This window comes from Microcebus murinus, chromosome 16 (assembly GCF_040939455.1).
Source record: "Microcebus murinus isolate Inina chromosome 16, M.murinus_Inina_mat1.0, whole genome shotgun sequence".
Taxonomy (NCBI): Eukaryota; Metazoa; Chordata; class Mammalia; order Primates; family Cheirogaleidae; genus Microcebus; species Microcebus murinus.
The window spans coordinates 18,543,921-18,570,207 of record NC_134119.1 but is presented as its reverse complement, the minus strand read 5'-3'; the positions used below and the strand labels follow the sequence as shown (position 1 = coordinate 18,570,207).

Below are 26,287 nucleotides of genomic sequence, written 5' to 3'. Positions count from 1 at the left end.
AAATTTTGTCAGATCTACAATGAATTGGTACCAATACTGCAGAAATTATTTCATAACACTAAGAAGAAAGGAATCCTCTCCACCTCATTCTATGAAACTAGTATCACCTTGATACCAAAGCCAGGAAAGGACACAACCAAAAAGAAAACTATAGACCAATATCCCTTAGAATATAGATGCAAAAATCCTCAATAAAATTCTAGCAAACCAAATTCAGTAGCACACCAAAAAATAATTCACCAGAACCAAGCGGGCTTCATCCCAGTGATGCAAGAATGGTTCAACATACTTAAATCTATAAATGTGATTTACCACATAAACAGAAGAAAAAACAAAGATCATATGATCCTCTCAATAGATGCAAAAAAATAATTTGACAAAATTCAGCGCACTTTTATGATAAAAACTCTTAACAGAATAGGCATATGTTGATACCTTAAAATTATAAAAGCCATATATGACAAATCCACAGCCAACATTGTACTGAATGGGAAAAAGTTGAAAGCATTCCCATTCAGAACTGGAGCAAGACAAGGATGCCCACTGTCTCCACTTTTATTCAACATAGTACTGGAAGTCCTAGCCAGGGCAATCAGGCTAGAGTAGGAAACTAAGGGTATCCAAATGCAGAAAAAAGAGGTCATCTATCACTCTTTGCTGATGATAAGATCTTATATCTAGAAAACCCAAAGATTTTGCCAAGAGACTCCTACAGTTGATAAATAAATTCAGCAAATTCTCAGGTTACAAAATCAATGTACACAAATCAGTAGCATTCCTATATGCCAACAACAGTCAAACTAAGAATCAAATCAAAGACTCGATACCTTTCAAAATAGCTACAAAGAAAATAAAATACCTAAGAATATATTTAACCAAGGAGGTGAAAGGTTTCTACAAAGAGAGCTATGAATCACTGAGAAAGGAAATTGCAAATGATGTAAACAAATGGGAATACATATCATGCTCATGGATTGGCAGAATCAACATTCTTAAAATGTCCATTCTACTCAGTGATTTACAGATTCAATGCAATCCACATCAAAATACCAATGTCATTTTTTGCAGACCTAGAAAAATAAAGATTAAATTTAGCCACCTTTACTTTGGTTTTCTCATACTTCAAAGAACTGTTTTAAATACAGTTACCCTTGCCAACAAAAGGAAAAGTACAAACATATTTTGTTATTATTCTAAGCTCTACCCTGGTATAAGAAACAGCTGGTTTCCAAAAGGGAATAATTATATAAAATAAAGTATTAGGTAAGAACAGAAGTGTCAATGTAGACACAAATGAATAACTGCTGTTTTATAATGATTCTTTCTTTCTATAAAGCCATGATTCTATTTGTTACTGAATGGACATGTAGTTAAATAAGAAGAGACATGCTTCTAAGTTCGGTAATAGCTTTTACAATGGAGTAAGGATATGTTCTTTTCACTTCCTTATAAACACCAAGCCCTATGAAAACACAATTTTCAAAAGAAGATAGACTAATGGCCAACAAACATATGAAAAAATGCTCAACATCTCTAATAATAAGGGAAATGAAAATCAAAACCACAACAAGATATCACTTATCTCCAGTGAGAATGGCCTTTATCAAAATGTCCCAAAACAATAAACGTTGGCATGGATGGAGAGAGATAGGAACACTCATACACTGCTGGTGGGCCTGCAAACTAGTACAACCTCAGTGGAAAGCAATATGGAGATACCTCAAAGAGACACAAGTAGAACTACTATTTGATCCAGCAATCCCATTACTGGGCATCTACCCAAAAGAACAAAAGACATTCTATAAAACAGACATCTGCACTAGAATGTTTATAGCTGCACAATTGACAATTGCAACGATGTGGAAACAACCCAAGTGCCCATCAATACATGAGTGGATTAAGAAAATGTGATATATGTATACCATAGAGTTCTACTCAGCCACAAAAAACAATGGCAATGTAGCACCTCTTGTATTTTCCTGGATAGAGCTGGAACCCATTCTACTAAGTATTACAAGAATGGAAAAACAAGTACCACATGTACTTACTATCAAATTAGTATTAACTGATCAACACTTAAGTGCACATATAGTAATAACATTCATCAGGTGTCAGGCAGATAGGAGTGGGGTGGAGGGGATGGCTATATACACACCTAATGGTTGTGGTACGCACTGTCTGGATGATGGACACACTTGAAGCTCTGACTCAGGTGGGGCAAAGGCAATATACATAACCTAAATATCTGTACGCCTGTAATATACTGAAATAAAAATAAATAAATAAACACCAAGGCCTGTAGCACAATTTATTGAAAAGAATTCCAATGAGTTTTGGAACTAGATACAGTTCTCAATTTGTTCAATCAAGTTTTCTGACTTTCTATCAACTTATCTATAAAAATTGAATAGAAATATCTATACCGCTTGCGAAATTACCATATAAATTTATCTTTTGTGAGATGAGGTCTTGCTGTGTTGCCCAGGCTGGGCTTGAACTCCTGGGTTCAAGCAAGCCTCCTGCCTCAGCCTCCCGAGTAGCTGGGATTATAGACATGTGCCACCACACCCAACACCATACAAATTTAAAGGTGGAAAAAGGAAGATCATCATATTGTAGAAGAATCAAAGCCATGTCTGTGGCTCTTACTAGATTTAACTCACCCTTTCCTACACCTTGTCCCCCCAAATTATTTTGTCCTTATGGCCTGAGATTCTCTATCACATCTAGCCATTTGTGACAGAAAGAAAAATAAAGACAGTGAGTAAGCCAAATGACAAAGATACAGATAAAGATATGCCCTGTTGCAATGCTTCTGTTTTTGAAATATCAAGTCCAGCCTCATTTTCTGGTGTAGTTAAAATGCTATGGGAAGCTTGCCTGAGACTGGAGGACATTGACCTTTGGTAGGTGTTGACTGCTCCTAAAGAAAGCTCCTTGCTGCTCAAAGGAATGGGGTGGAGTAGAAATACACCCTTGCAGAGGCAGAATGCCTCCTAGGTGGGGTGCAGAGGACCATGCCCAAAAGTAAGTCAATTCATTCCCTTATTAGATCTTGAATTCTAAGTAGGTTTCCAAGCTTAGTTGTCCCTCTCAGGAACACGTAGGCTGCTGACCTTGTGTATCATATCTGGGTTAGTGTTTATGTCATAAGCAAAGAAATAACTCTAAGTAGTTTTTTAAAAATGGTTCTTCCTATTTGCAGGGGAGTTGCAAATACCTAATTTATAAAATATAAATGTAAAAATTATTCCCTAGCAGGAAGTCTTCCCTGACCCCCAGGAGAATAGGTTAGAATCCCCGTAGCTTGCCCTCAAAGCACTTATCTTAATAAAGAGCTAGCTTTCCATTTCCACATAAGTACAAATTCTGGATCCCTGAGTGAGAAGGCAGCAATTTTAGGCAGGATGAAGTATTTTCCCACCTTTTCTTAGAGGTCCATGGCAATACGTCTTCATGAGACACAAAATGTGGAAACCTCAGGTTGTTTTCTACAGCCAAAGCCAAGTTCCTTATGATTAGTGGACACTCCTCCTACAGTTTGGCAATCTGTTGGCCTTAATTTTCCATATTGTGGGCAAGATATATTGTCATCACTGATGTTTTAGAGGGAAGATGGGTAAACCTAAGGTCACTCGGAAATCGCTACCTAGAAGAGTGGGTGAGGCCAGAGGCTGACCAGAGCTCAAGTCACTTACCTATCTGGGTCTGATTTCCATATGGACCAAATGAGTATTTGATCTCTATAATCTCTGTGCCCCTCCACCCCTGGTCCCTTGTGCATTTTGTGGTTTCAAATCTGAAATTAATTCTGTTTGAATTTTATAGACAGAATGTTTTGGTTCTTTTCTCCTTCTTTCCAAAACCAACTGTTACTTTATTTGGGGTAAGATTGCTCATAAAACCTAAAACTATAATTCCATTCAGAGTCCAGAAATATTACTTACAGTCCTAGTTCTCTCTTTTCTCTTGATAGGATAAGTTTATGTATTATCATTTCAAATAAGGCCTTAAAATTATAAATGAAGGGACACAAATAACATCTGGAGATACAGAATAATTCACAAAGCAGTAAAACAGCCTGAAAAAAATACTGAATCAAAGAAGAAATAGTTTGGAAATGAGTTTTGTGGAATTATACAATCCCATTGCCTCAAAAATATGTCCTTTTCCCTGTGAGAAAATGAAAGAGTATAATTGATTATAATAAACATGTAGCTTTAAATCATAACAAAACCTATATCACAATTTAGAGAAAATGCATTTGATATGAGATTTTCAAATGTAACCAGTAGAGTTTCTCAAGCATGCTCCAAATTCACGTACAATAGATAGTCTCCAGCATGTGCTTATGAACATTCTTTCCTACAGAAAATCATAATTTCCCCCAAGAAAGAATGTCATTGACACAGAGGACCAAAGACTGAAGTGACAGAAAGATCTGTGGCTTGGATGCCATAAAAGACTGTATATCTTCTATATTCTCCTCTGGAATGAACAGGCTCAGGGAATGAGTGGGCAAGCCAGTAGCATAAGACCAACCCAAAGGCTTTCCCCATGATCCTTCTTGTTGTCAGGAAATCAGCTCCATTTAATAACAGAAAAGAGAGCAAAGAGCTCAAAGAGGATGGGAGGGAGGATGAGAGGGCTCACTCCCCATTATTCAGGAGTGGAAAAGCAGACACCACATGTAGCCTCTAATCATTTGGAATTAATCAATGGGCACACAGGGGCACAGAGAGAAGTAACAGTCCGTGGCTCCCTGTTACCTGTAGAATAAATACGAGCTCCTCCTGCAGATGCTTCAGGCTGCCGCGGTCTGCGCCCAGCTGATGTTGCAGCTGATGTTGCAGTCTTTAGGAGATGGGATAAGAGAGGTAACCGAAGGCCAAATGAGTCAGGACCTTGAATGGGGACTGAGGTGGGAGCCATTATAGGTCCTGAGCAGGGTGACAGAATATAACTTAAACTTTTTGTTTGTTTGTTTGTTCATTCTTGGGATTTTTTTTTTATAGTTAATTTCTTTAGGTAGGTTTTTACCCTTCCCCTCCACCCCCTCTACCCTTCTTGATTTCCAATGACTTTTATTTCTCTCTGTGCCCCTGTGTGCCCATTGATTAGTTCCAAATTATTAGAGGGTACATGTGGAGTTTGTTTTTCCATATCTGAGATATTTCACTTAGGATAATTATCTCCAGTTCCATCCAAATGGCTGCAAAGGACATTAATTCATTTCTTTTTATGGCTGAATAGTACTCCACAGTATGTATACATCACATTTTGTTAAGCCACTCGTGAATGGATGGGCACTTAAATTGCTTCTACAACTTTGTGATTATGAATTGTGCTGCAATGAACATTTGAGTGCAGGTGTCTTTTTGATAAAATGACTCCTTTCCTTTGGGTAGATATGCAGTAGTGGGATCGCTGTTATTCTGATTCATTCTTCTCAAATGCACCCCATATATCAGCATATGGACCCACTCACTCTGAGAGCCCACCCCAAGAATCCCTGCCCATAGCCATCTCATTCTGCCTTGGTACCCATCTTCAAGGCCCCTCCTACATAAAGCTTCCCTGGATTCTCCAGGAAGATGTGACTCTTCCTCCTGCTCCGTTGGATCCTATGAACATCCAACGTACTTGGCTTAGTCTGTAGTTACAGCTTTTGCTTTTTCTGCCTTGTATTAACTATTGCAAGTCAGATGACAAAATTAGACATGTCTTGCTTTGAGCCTCAGTTGGATCACAGATCCCTTTAGCCATGGATTACATTTCACATAGCAACTCAATGCTGTGAGAGAGGCCTGGGGCCTCCACAATTCCTCAGAGTAGCTTCCAGGCCCTCCACCACGTGACCGCCAGCCACCTGCCAATAGCAGTTTTTCCAACAGATCCAACAGTTCAAGTTCATCCACAATCCCAAAGACACAATGAATGGGGATATTCATGTTTGAAAAAGTTAAGAACATACGATCGATCATCTCAGCCATTTTTTTTTCCCCAACTAAACTGCTTTGGACATAAACACCTGTCATTACCCTTAGGAAAGTTGCAGGGATCAGTGTCTCCACCACTTCTTCTGGAACTTGTATGGCATTGTCATCCTTACTGCCTTTATTTATCACATTTATTCCTTCCTCCATTAAAGGCACATTCTTTGGGGATGGTGGCCTCATAGATTTATTTGTGGACCCCACCTCTTTCCTTATTTACTGACACTTGCTCAAAATACATCTGCAGATGGGTTCTTTGCATGGGTCTTCCAAGTTTTCTCCCAGCCTTCAATTGCAAATGAAATCCAAAAAGCAAGGGACCAAAACTAACTTTCTACCTCTGTTATAACAGGATTTTGTGCCACTATATCAAGACTTTGAGAATTTTTATAAGCGAAACCTTTACATTCGAATCAGAGACAACTGGAACAGGCCCATCTGCAGTGCCCCAGGGCCTTGGTTTGATGTGGTGGAGAGGGTGTCGGATGACTACAACTGGACATTTAGGTGAGCAGCCACCTGGAGGTGCTCGGTGGAAAGAAAATCCTTTTAAGGAAATCCTAATGTGGGCAACAGATTACAGATCTGAAAAAAAAAAAACAAGACATGGAGGTGGCTGGGCTTGCATCACTCAGCCCTTTGCAAGCACTCATAATGCCAGTAGAGGAAATCACAGTAATTAAGATGCCAAGGTAGTTTGTTTATATTGTGATTAACACGAGACCTGGCTGGCTTTGCGTGTTCTACACCTGCTTTATTGGAAAATTGTACCCTCCTACTTTTGGCTAAGGAGACAGTGGTGACCATGGCTCTTGTCCATTTGGCAGGCTCTTGCTGGAATTTCAACCGGAGCGTAGGTGCCATGGAAATAAGCGCCTAAGCTAAATCAGGGCTAAGAAACACTCCATGGTTCAGGATACTTTTCTCCAATGCTCTGCCCAACTTCATTATGAGGTTACTGTCCCCTAAGGACAAATCATTTTGTTTTTTGGCAACAGATTTTTTTTATGCATAATAGATACGTATAGTTTGGGATACATGTGATAATTTAATACATTTATATGCTTTGTAAAGATCAAATCAGTGTACTTGGGATACCCATTACCTTCAATATTTATCTTTTCTTTAAGCTAGAACCATTTGAATTCTTCTCTTCTAGCTATTTTGAAATATATAACAGGTTATTATAAACTATAGTCACTCTACTGATCAATCTAACACTAGGTCTTATTTCTTCTAGCAAACCGTATATTTATACCCATTAATTAACTTCTCTTTATCTCTCCCCCTTACCCTTCCTGAACTCTGGTAACCATGAATCTACTCTCTATCTTCATTAAATCCACTCTTTCAGCTCTCACGTGAGTGAAAACGCACAGTATTTGCCTTTCTGTGCTTGGCTTATTTCATTTAACATAGTGGCCTACAGTTCTATCCATGTTGCTGCAAATGACAGAGTTTCATTCATTTTGTTTTCTTTTTAAATTATTATAATGGTATAATTTAATGAGAAAGAAGAAAACATATCATTTGGGCCAGACCCAAGGTCTCTCAGGTACTAGGATGGTATTAAGTGAGATAGCCCACCGTGCTCACTTACTTGTCTCCCTGCAGGTTTACTGGAAGAATCATCAAAGATGTCATCAACATGGGCTCCTATAACTACCTTGGCCTTGCAGCCAGGTACGATGACTCTATGAGGACAGTAAAGGATGTCTTAGAGGCATATGGCCTAGGCGTGGCCAGCACCATGTGTGAAATGGGTATGTACATTTACTGTTTTGAAATTCCAGTGAGGTCTTCCTGATTCCTTGTGGTTTCCTCTCAAATCTGGATCAGATCCAGACTGTGCACTTCAAAAAGCTGTTGTAAAATGGAAAAAGGAAAAGGGATATTTGTCAATTTCAAGCATTATGCTATTGGGCAGTTTATTAATTAGGTGTTTTAATTCTTGACCATGGACAAAAATGAATCCTTCCTGATCATATTATCTGAAGTAGCAACTATGGTGCCTCCTCCAGCTGGTCCTTTTCTACACTTCACTTCTCTTAAGGAGACTCATCACTGATTAAAATGACCTTGCTTTTGTATTTGTATATGGCCTAACTCTGTTCCTAAACATAAACTCCACAAGGAAAGGGATGGGTTTTGTGAAATGTTGTGTGAAATGAATGAATGAATGCTGGATGAATACACAAGGTGGGGCAGACTGCGTATTTATTTCACTTTTAGCTAAAACATTTTTCTCTTATTCAAAAGAGTGGAAATGGGAGAAGTGAAACTTCCACATCTCTTCAAGAAGAAAGAATAATGCAAGCTTGCTCTTGTAGAGTACTTTGTGATTCTTGGCATGTTGCTTTTTTAAATATAGTATCTCATTTATTTCTGAAAAATAAAAAATTCTGTGCTGTAGGCAGCACAGGTGGTGTTATTCCCATCTTCTGAAGGAGGAAACTGAGGGTCATGGCACCTAAGTGATGTTCCCAAGGTGGTTAATTGAGCATCCTAATTCCCAGTCCAGATGAGCTTTCTCTGCTACAGCAGTTCACCATCCTGGTGACACATGCAGGATTCACCAGGTTGGTCAGGCCTGTCTAAGAATCAGAGGCAAATCTGATAAAAAGGGATTTACTATTAATGGTTAATGAGCCACATGACCCTCGTAGATAACCAGTTAGCAGAAGACTTTTTTAAAAAAAAACTTAATTATACAAACTGGTGCAACAAATAACTCAAATTGAACAAAGTGGGTACTTTTTTCATCCAAGCATTCAGTAAATACTTGGCTAAAACTCCAGAGTCAATAGTGGTTGCCCAGATTTCTTAAGAAAGACATCTTACATATCTTTATTTCGAGGCATAAGGGCTGGAGATGTAAACAGGGTGTGGGGAAAAGGGGGAGGTTTTATTATACTTAGAAGAACTGGTGTCACCTGCCAGGCCCCATTTGGAGATGGGGCAGAGACTGGAGGCATACCCCCAGCCATAAGGGGCACAGAGTCATAACTGTCTGGGATATTTCTTGTGGTGCTGGTGACACCCAATATCAGGGTTGTTAATAACCAGACAGAAAACGCATTCCTGATGAAGACTTCCCAACTTACTGGGACAGAACATTCATGCGTCACAGCTGGCAGAAACTGAAGGGAGGGAAGCTTGACGGTGACGGTACTTTGCCAACAGTGAAAGCCAGATATGGAACATGAGTCCCTGACTCCACAGGTTCAGCAAACCCAGAGAAACTAGGCAGAAATGAAGTTCCCACTTGGTACTACATTCAGTCTAAGTTCTTTCTCCACCTACTCATACTTCTGAATCACTGGGCTATTAATATGTGCTTGCTTCATTCGGCTCTCTAGGTCATGTTCTAAGAAGAGGATTTTAACAGTTTTCAAGTAAATAGTGGGAGACCCAAAGAGAAGCTATTCACACTACTTTTAGGCAAATAAAGGGACTGAAATAGGAATATAAGCAATGAGTTAAGAAATGCATAAAGAAAGAAGGGACCTTTAAAGCATTCTGCAACATTAACAAAAATCTTCACACAGCATGCAAGAATTAGAGGTAGCATAATTCTGAAAGCCACTTATTCTAGACATGCAAATAACTTTTAGAAAACATATGCTTTATATAGCTTTAAGAAAATGTTTAACAGTAAAAATGGTTTAACGATGTACGTTGGAAAGATAGAGGTTTAACAATTTTTAGCAACCAAAATAGCTTCTTGAGAAACCAAAAGTAAAAGTTGAAGGACATTTTATCACTTAAAAGTAACTTCCCAGGGCTTTAAAAAATAGTTGTCAACAATCTTAAGAGGGAAAAGAAAATATAATTCTTATAGCAATGAAGAAATATAAAACAAGGAAATAAAAAGAAAGCTTTTAAAACATAGCAAAAGGTTAGAAGATGGCACATATTATTCTGACAAAAAAATAATGTAACTAGAACAGATATGTCCACTAAAAGAAAAAGGCTGAGATTTGGCCAAATAACTAAACTCAACTGTGTGTTGTAATTTAAAAAAAAATACTAAATTAAAGTTATTCCAAAGGGTGAACAGTAGAAAGATAGATCCCAACCAGGCACCTGGTTCCTACCTCCTTGCTGCAAACACCAACAGTAGAGGGAGGTTGAGTCAGGAGGAGGTGAGGAAAAGGAGGAACCCAAGGAGAAGGTTGTTTGCCAAACTTGCACCAGCAAATGTTAAAACTAAGCCCAAAAATACAGCTAGAAATGATACGTCTTCAGACAGATATGTACAGATGTGCAAATGCTGTTTTTAAGATGTGAAATGATGTACTATTATTTATTTTACAGTACAGCTAAAAAATAGTGTGGAATACAGAATTAAGGATGGCTTTGACTCTTTTGTGGTCAATTTAACACTCCACATGTTAATGAGGGTAGGGAGGGGTCCATTTTTTATATCCTATATGTGAGGCAGAGAAAAATGGCAATTTGGAGTCATAAGCAAGTATTTAAAATGTCTGAAACATTTTAAGTTCATATCTTCTACTGATGTTTTTGGTAGAATGTTCCTGAATCTTGGCTGTCCCTTTCAAATTATATGCATGTTTGGTAGTGACAGTCTAGTTTTGCCTAATAACTTGGTTAAAGTTCTGTGAAAGATTGGAAATTTTTGAGTGATACTAAGTTGTGAATTAGCGAACTCTAGACCTAACAACTTATCAAAGTTTTAAGAGACTGGTACTCAATATAGCTTTCCAAGGTGGCTTGCCTCCAGATTTTTAGCTGGAAAGTCACTAGAATAACTATTTTCAAAAGGATTCTATAACTATGTGGATTTTTACGTTTTCAGCACTGGTATTAAAAATTGTGTATAAATTGTTTATAATGTCTGAGTCTTCAATCTCAAACAATGATAAGTAACATCTCCATTATGCAAGCTTTATAAAATTTACTATCCAGTCCTCATGAAATTTTTCATAGACTATAAATAAGAGATTCCTCAAACAAATAAAAAGTTAAGTTAAAAAAAAAGAAAATAAGGATAACAAAGGTAAAAGTCAAATAAAAAACTGGAAAAAGTTATCCCCAATATATATGATAAAATATTAATATTTTTAACACTTAAAGATTCTCACAAAATCAACAAGAAATAGAGTAACACCCCAATTTAAGAAGTGGGCCAAGTTTTTTCATGAAGTTCAAAGTAGGCAAAACTGCACAGCCAGGATAATGCAACATTTGTCTACCTTTTTCTCATTGCCACCTCACTGCCATGAAATGTTAATGCCATGGATATACTATATGTCTGTGCATGTAGTCCATGGATATCTGTACTTGGTACATACATAGAATAAGATAACAGCCTCCCTCCCCCAGGAATCAGTTGTTGTCCCTTAAGGGGAACATCACCTCTGTTGGGAATATATAGGATAGTGGTCACCTCTGGAGGAAAGTGGATGGAAATCAGAAGGGACACAAGGAATTCCTGGGGCCATTCAAATTCAGTTCTTCTGTCTTAATGCAGTTATCTAAGTGTGTTCGCTTTATGAAACTTTATAGAGCTCTATATTTATGACTCGTTTCCTTTGCTGTGTGTATATTACAGTTAAATGAAATTTTTACATTAAAAAGTAGATCCTGTACACAAATGGGCAATTAAGAAAAAAATATATATAAGTGGATAATGAGCCTATGGAAAATACTCTGCTCCAGTAATAATCAAAGAATAATTAAGACATAGAGATCCATTTTCTACCTAATTCATAGAAGTTAAAAAATAATAATTTCCAGTAGTTTCAAAGGAGCGAAGAAAAGACACCCTTATATACTGTTGATAAAGTTCATTGGAGGGCAATTTGGAAAGGTGTCAATAGCAAGCCATTTAACTCAGAAATTCTATTTTGAAAAATTTTGTCTTAAAAAAACTTGAGTGAGTATTTAAAAATGTATGTTCAGGAATAATCATTGCAGTATGATTGATAATGGGGAAAAATTAGGGAAACAAGTGAGTTTCCAACATTAATAAATTGATTAAATATATTTGGTGGACCTGCTCCACATCACATTATTTAGCCATTTGGAATCATAATGTAGTTGCACAGCATCATGTTAATAGCAAAGGCTCTGGGATTAGGTTGCTTGGATTTGAATCCTAGTTCCTCTTGTCGAACTAAAGAAAGACACTGAGGCAAAATTAATATAGTGGGATTATTTGGACAAAGGTTAAGGACAGTTGCCTGGGACATACTTCCAGGTTGCCTTGGGGAGAGCTCATTTTGGCCTTTGTTACAAGCAGGTTTTTAAAGGCAAAGGGGGACAAGGAATCTGCTGATGCCACATTGTTTGACAGGAATTCTCACTGGATTCCAGAAATAACATCGGTCAGTGATAAGCTATAGCTATTGAACTGTAGGGTATGAGTTATGGTGTCCAGCCTATGGCATTTTATGGCTACCTGGCATCAGATAGTCTAGAATCCACATAGCAAATGGCTTCAGGAGGTAATTATTTTTTTGCTCAATGACTTGACTATCATTGCATTTCAATGCCTCTCTGAGTCTGATAACTAAAGGGGGGTTGCATTCCTCAGATAAAAAGTTTCTTTTCTTTCTTACTCCTTTCCCTACTATGGCCTGTGCCCTCTCTAGTCCTCATTTTTTTTTACATTGTTAAGAAAATAAAACAAGTTATAGAACAGTGTGGATATTATGAGTTCAATTAAAAATGTATTATATATAAATATTTGCATCAAGAAAGGTTATATTTTATTTTGTAGTATTTCCTAATTTTTCCACAATTTCATATTTCTTGGCCTAATCATTTTTTAAAAAATGAGGAGGAGCCTAAATGAAGTCAGGTGTTCAGGCACAGTCTTATGAAAAGACTTCTGACACTTCCCAAATGTTGCCGCTGAAATAGAGAGACCAGATTTTCCAGCCTACCTGAAGGGCCTTGCCACAGGCTATGTGGATTTTTTAGGTTAAACCAGGGGCTCTCAAATTGCATCAGAATCACCTGCAGGGGCCTGGCAAGGTGGCTCATGCCCGTAATCCTAGCTCTCTGGGAGGCCAAGGTGGGAGGATCGTTCAAGGTCAGGAGGTCGAAACCAGCCTGAGCAAGAGCGAGACTCCGTCTCTACTAAAAATAGAAAGAAATTAATTGGACAACTACAAAAATATATAGAAATATATTTTTTATATAGAAATATATAGAAATATATTATATATAGAAATATATAGAAATATATTATTTCAAATATATACAGGCACCCACCACCAGGCATGGTGGTGGGTGCCTGTAGTCCCAGCTACTCGGGAGGCTGAGGCAGGAGGATCACCAGAGCCCAGGAGTTGGATGTTGCTGTGGGCTAGGCAGAATCACCTGCAGGGCTTGCAGAAACATAGGTTGCTGGCTCCACTTAGAGTTTCTAATTCAGTAGGGTTTGGGATAGGACCCAACATTGCATTTGTAGTGAGTTCTCAAGTGATGTTCACCTGGCTTCTCTGGGGAATCACACTTTGAGGACCAATAGAAACTACGTAGCATGGCTGACTATCTTGACAAAATTAGTCAAAAGTTTTCCAAAATGCAGTGGTCTTTCACTTTGTAGGGCAAACACCACACATGCTGAGGGAGATGGAGTCTGTAAATGAAAAATGACAACCGTGTAATGGACACCCCATAAAATCAGTGAAGTGAGTTGGTGTTGATTGCTAAACATATCCAGATATGTATTGCTGGTCCAGATTTCCAAATCCAGGAAAGGTTAAGCTCAAGCAAACCACAGATGAGGTTTTTGTTTGTTTGTTTGTTTGTTTTTTCATTTTTCTTCCCCCTTTCCCACTTTCACTCTACAAAGGTGTGTAGTTTCTTGGTCTTTCTTTCCCTGGGAACCCTATGGTTAAGAATAGATATATAGAGATAGTATAACAATTTGCAATTTGCTTACAGATCTATAAGCCCTTTGTGCTGCCATAGTTTCACCCAGAAACTCTTAGTTATAAGTTCCCTTCTAAGGGAATAAACTCATGGAATACCAGAAGACTAATTCTTGTGCCAGTGAAGGCTCATCTGTACTTGGACAGTCTTCTACCCTTGAAAAGGAACACTTCATGCTAGTATGCTTATGTAAAGACAGCCTAGCTGAGAACATTTCAAATTATAATTGCAATTTTGAGAACTAGCCTCCAATATTTTTATTTTAAAACCATCTAAAGGGAAACATTGACTTAGAAATCCATGCAACTAGACGTAATAGGAAATTCTGTTCCATTCTAGAGTTTCAGGTGTGCTTTTCATGTTAATAGTAATGTTCAAATTTGCTGAAATTTGTCTGTCAGCTTAAGAACACTACCTTTAATCATGAGATAGTTTGCAAAACCCCCCCCCCATTTATCTTCTTGAAAAATTTTCTGCTATCATTTAATTCAAACGATCAAAGCTCTTCCTACATTTCTTAAAAATTTTTAGCGAGGTCTAGGTAGAAAACGCAGTCTCACTAACCTAAGCTTTTGAAGAAGAGGCCAGCTCAAATATTCAAAATGTCTAAATTTAAGTATATTTTAAATAAATATCAGCTTATGGCCTTTCAAGTTCCTCTGGAAATGTGCAGTTGCTAAGAAATTGCTATCTTGCTTTCTTTAAAAAAGAAATTTTAATGAACACATTTTAATGTAAATCAATACTACAACATGTTTTAAAGCAGTGGACTCAGTTCAATGAGCAATAAACATCCCCACTCTGATTAGTTAATTTACACAGTAAAATCCTTCTTCATAAATGGTTCTGTTGCTGCACAACCAGGTTCATTTGCTCGCTGCCCAAGAAGCCAATAGGCTGAGTCAGCAGTTTTACGGCCTAGAAAGAGTCTATTCTGCATAGTGCTAAGCGGGGAGACCAGAGAAATTTCCACCTTCCCGAGAATTTGGAAGACAGGGGTTTGAGGAGTAGTTCAACAGGCAAAGGATTAGGCAATTCGGTTTGTTAATTGGGGCAAAATTATAGGGATGTAGAAATCATCTTCTTGGGTTGCTCCAGTCCCTGGGGTCACTGGAGCAATCCAAGTTGAGTCAGTTGAGTCAATTTCTCGGTATGGGCCACTGGTCTAGGTGGGCCAATTGATCCACTGGAATGCTGGCCCTGGAAGATGTCTTAAAAACTACCTTTAGGTTTCTTAAAGGTGATGCTATCTGCAGAGAAAAGTAAGAACTTTTGTGGATGCCAGCTATGGGGAGAAGTTAATCTTTATGACCACAGGCTGCAGTGGCTTTGAAGTGGCAATTACAGGGGACAGTAATTATTATCATTATTTTTTTTCTTTTTATTTATTTATTTATTTTTATTTCAGCATATTATGGAGGTACAAATTTTAAGGTTTCAAATAATGCCCTTGCCCCCCCCTCGCCCCACAAGTCTGAGTTTCCAGTGTGAAACTCAGATGGTGCACATCTCATTCATTATGTATGTATATACCAGTTCCCCCTCCCCGCTCCCACCTGCCCAATACCCTATTACTGTATTTCCTATGTGTCCACTTAGGTGCTGCTCAGTTAATACCAGTTTGCTGGTGAGTATATGTGGTGCTTGCTTTTCCATTCTTGGGATACTTCACTTAGTGGTATGGGTTCCAGCTCTAACCAGGAAAATACATGATGTGCTATATCACCGTTGTTTCTTAGAGCTGAACAGTACTCCATGGTATATATAAACCACATTTTATTAATCCACTCTTGGATTGATGGGCACTTGGGCTGTTTCCACAGCCTTGCAATTATGAATTGTGCTGCTATAAACATTCGAATGCAGGTGTCTTTTTTTGTAGAGTGTCATTGGATCTTTTGGGAAGATGCCCAGTAATGGATCGAATGATTGCTGGATCAAATGATAGACCCACTTGTATCACTTTAAGGTATCTCCATATTGCTTTCCAAAGAAGTTAAACTAGTTTCCAGTCCCAACAGCAGTGTAGAAGTGTTGCTATCTCTCTGCATCCACACCAGCACTTATTGTTTGAGGACTTTTTGATAAAGGCCATTCTCACTGGAGTTAAGTGATATCTCATTGTGGTTTTGATTTGCATTTCCCTGATGATTAGAGATGTTGAGCATTTTTTCATATGTTTGTTGGCCATTCTTCTGTCTTCTTTAGAAAAGTTTCTGTTCAATTCTTTGCCCACTTTTTGATAGGGTTGTTTGATTTATCATTATTTTTAGCTAGGCCTGTGCATTTAATTTTTTTTGCTAGGCCCTTACCACAGTTCTCACCTTGCACCCTGTTACTGAAGGGAGGTTTCAGTGCCAGTGCCTCTCAGACAGAATTATTATAGATTCTGATTAATGAGATTTTATTTCATTTCCCTCAAGCCTCTTTATTTTCCTTTAAGAGTATTCGTAAGGAGAAGGGAACTCTCAGAGGGATTGTTTGGGAGTAAGAAAATGAAAGTGTGTCTTGGTTTCTGAAAGCCTTTTGACAATTTCCTGAGGCCTAGTAGAGTTCTGACAAGGTAATTGCCCTTCTCTTGACAGTGATAGAAATTACAGCACAGCCAAATTTCAACTAGCAGGGATATTTCTGCAAGTGTAGAATTTGGCCTTGTAGGTTCAACAAAGCCAAAACCAAGCTTTGATTCAACAAGATGTGGGAGTAATTTTACATAAGTATAATCCCTGCCAGCAAGGTGATACCTGGGATGATCAAAGAATGTTGAAATTCTTAGAATTTCAGAATTTGTAGATCACCTACCACCTTCCCTCCCCAGCACGCGCAAGTACCATACGGTGAGGAACACGAAGCCCAGGGATTTGTAATGACTTGCCAATCAGTGTTCCTACAGTCTGGAGGTTGAGAAGTCAAGACTAGACATCAGTTCTCCGGAGTCCCACTGAAGAGCTGTCTGTACTACCCCATGCTGCTGGCAGCTAAGACCAGAAGCCATCTAGACCAGAGGTCGCTAAACCATTCCAGCTGCTGCCTGTTTTTGTACTGCCTGCATGTAAAAGAGCAGTTTTTACACTTATTTTAAATGATTGGAAAAGTAAAGATAAGAATAATATTTTGTGACATGAGAATATTATAAGAAATTCAAATTTCAGTGCCCATAAATGACATTTCATTGGAACACAGCCACACCTATTCTTTCGTGTATCGACTGTGATTGCTTTCCTTTTACAATGGCAGAATTGAATAGTTGCAACAGGAACCATATGGCCTGCAAAGCCCAAACTATTTATACTCTGGACCTCTATAAAAAGTTTGCTGATCTAGACAAGTACTTGCCATCATAGTGATTTGGAGAGAAGACCCCTCTGGATTTAATAGCAATGGACCAGATTTCCAAATCCAGCACCCATCAGCATACAACAAGCTTTAGGCTCCTTCATTTAGACTAAAAAATCCTATTGCATCCAAATATATTAAGAATACAGGTTAACTTTCACTGACACTGACACCTGTGTATATCTTTTAAGGCCACTGATATCAAATTAAGGGAGACAAAGACATCATCAATATCTACCCCTAACTTATCACATTCAGATGATTATCTGTGCAAAAGGAGCACTGAGGATGGCAAAACAACCACTCAGCAGAAATGTAATATTAATACCTACCCATTCATTCTGTACCCTTCTGATAGTGCAAAAGAGTTAGATCTGGTGGTATGCTAGAAGTCACTTCTGATCATCTTGGCAACTGTGTTTCTTCTAATACACAGGACTTAACCTAAATGTGTGACCTGACTTTTTGCCTGGTATTGACTAGCAGGTTTGAAAAGAATTGAGTTTCAGAGTCTAGGAATTTATCCAGGCTTCCCCTATTTTTCTTCTATTTATTTTGTTTCAACCATCATCCTTCAGGGCAAAGATGTGTGTATATTCCTTTAAATTCTACATCAACCTGGACACCCTGTGTAATCTGAGTTTCTTTTAGTGAGCCAGGAGGGAGTAGAATAAACTCTTCCAGTGAAAAGCTGTAACTAAAAGACCACACAGAAGCCTATATATTACTCTCCATCCAAAGTACAGTATAAATCCTACCCATCTTATCATCCACTATTTCTAGACTTAATTTTCTGCCACGTAATCAAAGTAAAATAAAGGAGGAGTAATGAAATCACAGAACTGAGTATTGACAAGGTCCCTAGTGTTTAGTTTCACTTACTTTTATGAATAAGAATACCAGTGTCCAGAAAGTCTCAATAACTTGCCCAAGGTCACATACCTAATGAACGAAAAGGCCATGTGTATCACAAATTCAGGTCTGCAAGAAGTGTTCAAGTCCTTTTTGTGGTTTTTGCCAAGTTACCCAAGCCCCAATCTGGCCTTCTACTTTTAGTCCATGTTGGACTCCTTTTCATTAAGAAGGAGCAAAAGTTCTAGGGATGTCTCCTGGTCATTGGTGCCATAACCAGGCTGGTCACCACTGATGGCCACTGTCTCAGAGAAGACGTTCCTGTGGTCCAGAGGCCCCTAGAGGAGCCAGCGCTAAAAAGTGCAGACCATCCACTAAACAACGTGCCAACTCACCATACTGAAATCTTTCAAGACTTATCTCAGTTAATTGTCATACAACTTTTTGAGGTTGATACCGTTGTTATTTTCATTTTCCAGATGAGGACACAAAAGCTGGCAGGTCCCCACAATAAATGATAGTCTGTTCTTAAGCCAGGTCTAGGGAACAGTCTACAAACAGGACATTCTGGGCCAAAGGTAACTACAGTCACAGTTTGGAAAATAGTCTCCACGTGTGCCACAAAAGAAGAATCGGTAGTTGAAAAACAGGCTTGTTAATGACACACCCACGCTGTTTGTGATTAATCAATGTCGATATGTCAATATGACAGCAATCTCCGACTAAAGAATATAAGCCAGTCAGTATCAATAAAAATCCAACAAAAGTGTATAGTCCTAAACAAAATGTTGGCACTTTATCTTGAATCTAATTTTTATTGATTTGACTCATAGCAGTGAAGCCAGTGCTTAGCACATGAAAATAATACTCAGAAAGCTGGCAAGAGGATACTTCCAGTTTGCATTTATTTTTTTATTTAAAAAGTAGGTTTTGAGTATACCACTGGATAAATAAACCATCAGGATAAAAATGAAATTCAATGTATGCATAACATACCGATTTGGAGAGCCATTGTACTAGCCAATTTGTGACTGTTATTGACCTTCAGAGACTAAAATGTCATATAGAGAAACAGAAACAAAAACTATTATGGATTTATTTTGCACCTTCAGATAGCATTATAGCTATGCTTTCTTGGGACTGGTAAATTCCAATATTCATGTATCAAAGAAAAATGTTGAATATGATTTCTAGAACTACCCAGGTACTCAGACCAACTGCAAGTTGACATCTTTACAGAATCAGGGTATGGCCTGAATGTTTGTATAAAGAAAGCTAGTCAAGCTTCTAGTGACTACTTTTCCCCAAGCTCTTCCCACATTTTTATTTCTTGCATATAAAGAGCAGAAGGAAGAAAGCAGCACGTTAATATAAAAGAGTCCTATTTTCATTACTCCTTAAAGACACCTCCCTCACCCCAGACCAATCCAGTCTGACTTTCAAAGGAATGGCTTCTTCAAGAGGAAAATGTCCAGTCATCCTGGAAATCTTTCAAGTTTATTTATGAAATCTGAACTATGAACACTAAACAGAGAAATTCCATGATAATAGGGTTTGAAAACTATTTTTTTCTATACAAATGAAGGTAAGCCCCTAGATGCAAAACCACTTACAACTCATAACTCAGCTGAGAGAAATCTGGTTATAGAAACTGGTCTATTTAAAAATCACTTTAGTGACAACTTGCTCACTGGAAATCCCAAAAAAAAGGCTGGTGTCTGGAGACCTCAGATGGACACCTGTATTTCCTCTTTCCTACCTCTCTTTAAACCAGTTCTAATGGTAGGGACCTTAAAGCAATTTGTCAGAGAATGGTCTTAGACATGCCCGTTTCTCCTTAGTTGGTTATCTGTCTTATTGCTTGGCAACATATCCCATATTATCCTAAGAACATTTCATGATGCAACTGTTATAGATAAACTCCTAGAATGGCAGGTTTGGAAAGATTGAGGGTAGAGAAAGACAACATGGAGATTCACCATAAACTTCTGCTCATGCACTTCTGGGTGACTGGGCCAGGACACAGTTGTCACCTGACCCTCTGAGCAGGAAAGGCTCATGGGAAAGGTTATCAAGTTGGCAAAGTTTGGGCACCCTGTCTTTATTGGAGGATTTCTTAGGTATGACGGTTTTTAAGCTGGTGTTCACTGCCTGGTCACCTTGTTGCCTTGGCGTTGCATGGCCTTTTGATCTTCTTTCCTGTGTCTTCCCCTACTTTAAATTCAGCTTTATCTTCCTTGTCAATCAAAAGATCCCATGCAAGTCTATAAGCACCTACTATGTGTCAGCAATGTGTGAGATGCTGTGGTTGCCAAGACAAATATCTATAAGACCATCATAGTACCTATGATATTATCAACATCTATGATACTGCTATTAGTATCTATGGAAGTCATGGGATCTCACACTCAGTCTCTGTACCACAAGGGCTCCTTCCATAACAGAGAAGATTATTCCAGAAAATCTTCAGTTGAACTTAAGTGTTATAGTCACCCTGTGGTAGTTATTTTATCTCAGAAGAGAAAATGACCAGTTTTGCCTGGGGAAGCTGAGAAAGACATCAGAGAAAAGCTGACACAATAGATGGATTTCAAAGAGTGAGTGGAGCTCACTCTAGGGCAAAGAGATCTATATAAAGGAAAGAGCACATACGTCAGGAAAGCCTAAAAGAGCATTTCTCCCAGTCCTTCTGGAAATTTCCAGAAGTAACCAGAGGCCACTGGAGCTAGAACCAAGTTGCCTAATGCCCAAGTCAGTGGCCTTTTCACTACCTGCTATTAGGACCATGCCCTTTGGGATACAGTCTGTTTAGGTAAAAGCAAATTTGGTAAATGATTATGTGCCCCTGTTTTATCCTTAAATTTCAGCTTCTCTTTCTGCTCCATAATATATCTTTGATAATACAAAGTTTGAAATTATAATTTAAACTTTTAACTTTTCCCCCAAATCTTGAGTAAGATTGACTCTGCTCAAACACTCGTTTTACTGTCTCTTCTGACAACTTTGGGAATAAAGACATTCTGGTTTGAGAAGAAAGGCCACCTGAACAATATGACCTCTGATGAAGGGGAAAGATGGGCCATCAGACATCTTCTTCAACATTAAATGCAAAAACAAATCTTTGAACTGATGATTTAATCCTTCTAATGTTTAAAACCTCACCATGTTAGCACAGTAAGGAAGCTAGCATACCAACTTAGATAAAATTGTGATATCACACTCTGTATAGTAAAATATGTTGACCCTTATGGTAAAATATATTGACCCTTAGGTTGAAGGAAGCATGTTTATAATGGCCCAAATATGCTAAAAATACTCCTCTAACTTAAATATGAGCAACTGCTCCTACATTCTTTGGATGCAAATTACATTTCTCCATTTGTACATTTTTCTGTTCTGTCAAATGTACCATCTAGACAGCACTGCCCAATAAAAATACAAGGCAAGACACATATAATTTTAAATTTTCCAATAGCCACATTCAAAAAGTAAAAAAGGTAAAATTAATTTAATAATACATTTTATTCAACCTATTATATCCAAATTATTATTTAAACATGTAATAAGTATGAAAAATATCAATGTGCTATTTTACATTCTTTTCATTGTACTAAGCCTTGAAAATATGATACCTATTTTACATTTACAGCACATCTACATTCAGACACTAAATTTGCAATGGTTAATGTAAAATGTAATCCTATCAAAATAATAAATTTGTGTCTAGTGGAAAATATTTTACTGTGCTATAGTTTTAGAAGTTAAATTAATTAAAATTAAATAGAATTAAAAATTCAGTTCCTCCACTGTACTAACCATATGTAGCTAGTGGCTACCGTATTGGACTATGGTGAAGTTCAAGTGACATCAAACAAAACATGGTAAGCATCAAAATTTACTGCCAGCAAAGCATGAAGGGATTATGTTTAAGGAAGGGTCAGAGTTCAAGCTTGTAAAAGGTAATAGAGAGGTAAAAACATAAACCATGGATTTAAAATAGATGATTTCTTTTGTTTTTTTATCTGTGACCTCTTTAAGTTTTAATTTTCTCATCTGTAAAGTAGAAATACCTGCATTGTTGGGCTCCTAAGATTAAATAAGATAACCTAAATATCAGGCTTAGCACAATATCTAGTACATTCCAAAGATTCAATAAATAATAACTAGTTTTATTTGTATCTATGGAAGTCATAGGATCTGTTGGCATTTAGGTGTGGGGAACCTCGTGCAGGTTATAATTTAATTAATGACTTGTGGGATGTAGGGTAGGAAGAGAGAAGATTTGTGGTATTTTTTGGAAATTTCATTACATTATAAAATACAGATAGAATAATGCACCAATCATAAGTATATGGATCAATGGATTTTCACAGAGCAAACATACCTGTGTAACAGGCACGCAAACTCAGAATAGTCAAGAGAATCTCAAAACCTTTCTTATGCTCCTAACAAAAGTAACCCTATCCACTATCTTGGCTTCTAATACTATAGATTCATTTTTGTCTGTCTACAGACTTTATATAAATGGACTCACATAGCCTGTGCTCTTTCAAATGTCTGACTTCTTTCACTCACCAACATATTTGTGAGATTTATCCACGTTGCTGTGTGGAACAGTGGTTTGTTCTTTCTCAGTGCTTGTATAAATGTCACACAATTTATCCATGCATTCTACAGTAGATGAACATTTGGCTTATTTCTAGATTGGGATAATGACAAATATTCCTGCTATGCACATGCTTGTGCAGGTCTTTTGGTAACGCATATGTACTGGAATTTGAGTTTTCATTTTGTGATGTGTATGTACTGGAATTTGGGTTTTCAATGTTGGGCTTGTTAAAAAGAGAAGGCTCACTCCTATAATTTCATGTGCAGGTACCTTGGATAAGCACAAGGAGTTGGAGGACCTTGTGGCTAAGTTCCTGAATGTAGAAGCAGCTATGGTCTTTGGGATGGGATTTGCAACTAACTCAATGAATATCCCCGCACTAGTTGGAAAGGTGAGAATTTGTTAACATAATTGTCTTCTATTGTATCTTTCCTAAGAATTATAACTCTGAGTGGGTCCTTGTTAGAAGTACAGCTGAGAAGGTCCTTTTCTTAGAGGAAACAAATTGGATATCTGGATTTTTCAATGAATGTGCCAGCTTAGTCCAGCAAATCTGTTCACCATGATATTACTGATTATACACTTGCAGCCCTGGATGTGGGTCAAAATTCATCTTTGATGATATTTTAATGAAATCAATCAAATTTTTAGGCTCCTGAATCCTCATAAGCAATGTAGCAAATATTTATTAAGCATTTATTTAAAAAAAACATTTTCCTATGTTACTCATTCATTATTCAATAAACCAGTTATTGAGAATCTACTATGTCCTAAGATGAGGGAAGATACAGGACATACAAAGATGAACAAGACCTGTGCCTTGTAGATTTATGTGATTTACAGTGTAATAGGGGAAATAATACACTAAACAGGATGAATCGACAACAAAGGCATACACCTAGATGAGGAAGGACAAAAGAGTTGCCCCCAAACTCTTCCTGAGAAGATCTGCCAAGTCTGGGCAAAAAAAATAATGACATGAGAATAGAATTTTAACAGGTAAGAAAGTTACTTCCTTAAGACAAAGAAGTGGGAACAGCCTGTGTAAAGTACATAGGTTTAGAGAAACGAGAACTTAAGATAGCGTTTGAAGGAGAGACCAGAGATGAAGGCAGATGACAAATTGCAAAGAGCCTTACAATAGAAATTACGCGAGAGTTTCTGAAATTGTTCCTGAGAATAGGATGTTTGGTTGGTTCACTGTAAGTGAGCAAGTGCAACAATCAAATTTATATATTTTCAAAAATCCAACTCATGACAACTACATGAAATGTATGATCTTAGATTGAGTTCTGCGTTGAAAAATATGGAAGGAGAGATAACATTTTTAAAAGACAGTAAGACATTATTAGGACAATTGGGGAAATCTGAGGTTGAACTACATATCAGATGGAAAGTATCGTATAAATATTGAACTTCATGGATGTGATTTTTGTAGATGAATGTCCTGTTCTTAGGACATTCTTGGATGTTCTTAGGAGATACATAATAAGGAATGTATAGATGAGGTATAAGGTTTACAAATAACCCTCAAATGTTTCGAAAGAAAAATTATAAATATACACGCAAATGTCTACAGTATGAAGATATGGGAAGTTTTTCTTTCTTTTCTCAAAAACTTAATCACATCATGTGTTAAATTACCAAAATATAAGGGAAAATTCAAGAGATTCTGTGTGGCCACAGGAAAAAAAATGTCGACAATAATTTGTCTCCACATTTTTGGTAAAATTAAACAGTTTTACAATTTAGAAATTTTTACATTAACAGAGAAAAATAATTTCAAACAGTTAATTATATGCAGTAAGTTAGACTGTCTGTATCCACTTACCCCACTTACCCCAACCTGAATCGCCATTCATACGTTCCCAAATTCAAAGTGTTTAACTGTAAAGCAGCTATGCTTCTATCTAGATGGGATGTTAATACAGCAGAGAAAGAATCAGAAAGCAAGAGCTTGATATGTCCTGTACAAAACTCTCCCTTTGAGGAGGAATAACCAAATCCCTCCCAAATATTAAATAATCCAGCATGGAATAACAGACTCCCAGCAAGATCATAATTCGCCACCAAATATATCAGTTTTCATCTCAAAGATCAAATTTTTAGACTCTACTTGGTACTTCACCAAGATCTTAGATGAACTTCTCTGATGAAATCCATACATAAATGTTGTGGTAAAGAGCGAAACTCTTAGTATGATTCCCATCTCCATTAGCTAATTGCTATATAGGATTTTATCCATATAGACATGAGATTAAACTCTTGGCCTTTTAAAATTAAAGAGGGTTTCAGGAGCCTGTGTTATAGATTTTAGAGTGTCTTCCTGTTCCCACAAGTTGTTTTTCCTTCATTTTCTTTATTGGCTTGTGTGCTTGTGTTCTGCACAGGGCTGCCTCATTTTAAGTGATGAGTTAAACCACACATCTCTTGTGCTTGGAGCCCGACTCTCGGGTGCAACCATAAGGATCTTCAAACACAACAGTGAGTATCAGTGTGTTTATTCAACATGTACCAACTTGCTCCTAGAAGAAAGTAAAGATTATTGATGGGACTTTGTTCTTGCTCTTCAAAACTGGCAATGTAGCCTCATGAAACACAATTATGTTTATATTCACTACTGGCTTGTTAACCTCTGGTGACCTGGAACAAATGGTTGAAGTCCATTAAACATCCAGATTGCTAAGGGTAACGCAAACACATTAATGTCAATGTTACTGGTCTTGCAATATGGCCTCTGAAGACATGATTGATCTCTTAGGGCTGCCATTTAATTATCAGAAGTGTTATAACTCTTTCTTTTCTATAACCCTGTCTTGGAAAGTTTGAAGACGTAAGCTTTGTGTTATATTTAGGTATAAAGTGAGCTTGTTCCTTAGTATAATGCCTCCTTTCACGATGCCCACCCACAGAATGCTCAGATACCCACCCACCGAAACTTCATTGAAAAGTCCTTTCAGGCTCTGGGTTGTGTGATTGGGTGGCGAGGAGGAGGCAGAAGGGTATTTCTTGTTTAGGGACTTGACAGGGCAGCATGGAAAGTATCAGGAAACATTTTGAAGGAGGTATGGGTAGGTGGACACCTGAGTTCTCTTGTCCAGCTCTGCCCCTGACTGTTGTGTTACTTTGTGTAAATCCTATAGTCTTTCTTGCATTCAGTTCCTTCATCTGTAAAATGAGGGTGTCAAACTATACGATGTGTGAGGACCCTCCCAGTTCAAAAGTTTTGACTCAAATTTATTATCGTGAGGAGGGAGGCAAGATGGCGGACAAGAAGCACCTCCAGCCAGAGCGTCTGCAAAAAGGAGAAATTTTTAGATGAAAGAGAAAAAAAAAAAAAGACAAACATAAATCAAATAATCAAATGAGGGTTGGAAGGAAGGGTGCCTGAACCCCCACAGGAGACCCCACAGGAAGAGGTTGTGGAGCAGAACTGGACAGAGAAAGGTATCAGCAGGGATTAAGCTCTATCAGAGAGGCTTGGAGACCAGCAAGAAGGGTAGGTGGAGCAGTTAAAAAAATTCCCCTCCCTTGCCTCTCAGATTGCTAGTGGGCTCCTGAGCTGCCAGAGAGACCTGCAGACACC

The 26,287-nt window shown here is 37.8% G+C and overlaps 1 protein-coding gene across 1 annotated transcript in view; it reads left to right on the top strand.

Moving 5' to 3' along the window:
* The window catches only part of SPTLC3 (serine palmitoyltransferase long chain base subunit 3), a 152,088-nt gene that overhangs the window by 54,781 nt on the left and 71,020 nt on the right, over nt 1–26,287 (top strand). Inside the window, exons 3-6 of the mRNA XM_012780830.3 lie at nt 6,349–6,503; nt 7,611–7,759; nt 22,968–23,092; nt 25,092–25,185. Of these exons, the coding sequence (XP_012636284.2) occupies nt 6,349–6,503; nt 7,611–7,759; nt 22,968–23,092; nt 25,092–25,185 (523 nt within the window). The remainder of the gene's footprint in view (nt 1–6,348; nt 6,504–7,610; nt 7,760–22,967; nt 23,093–25,091; nt 25,186–26,287) is intronic.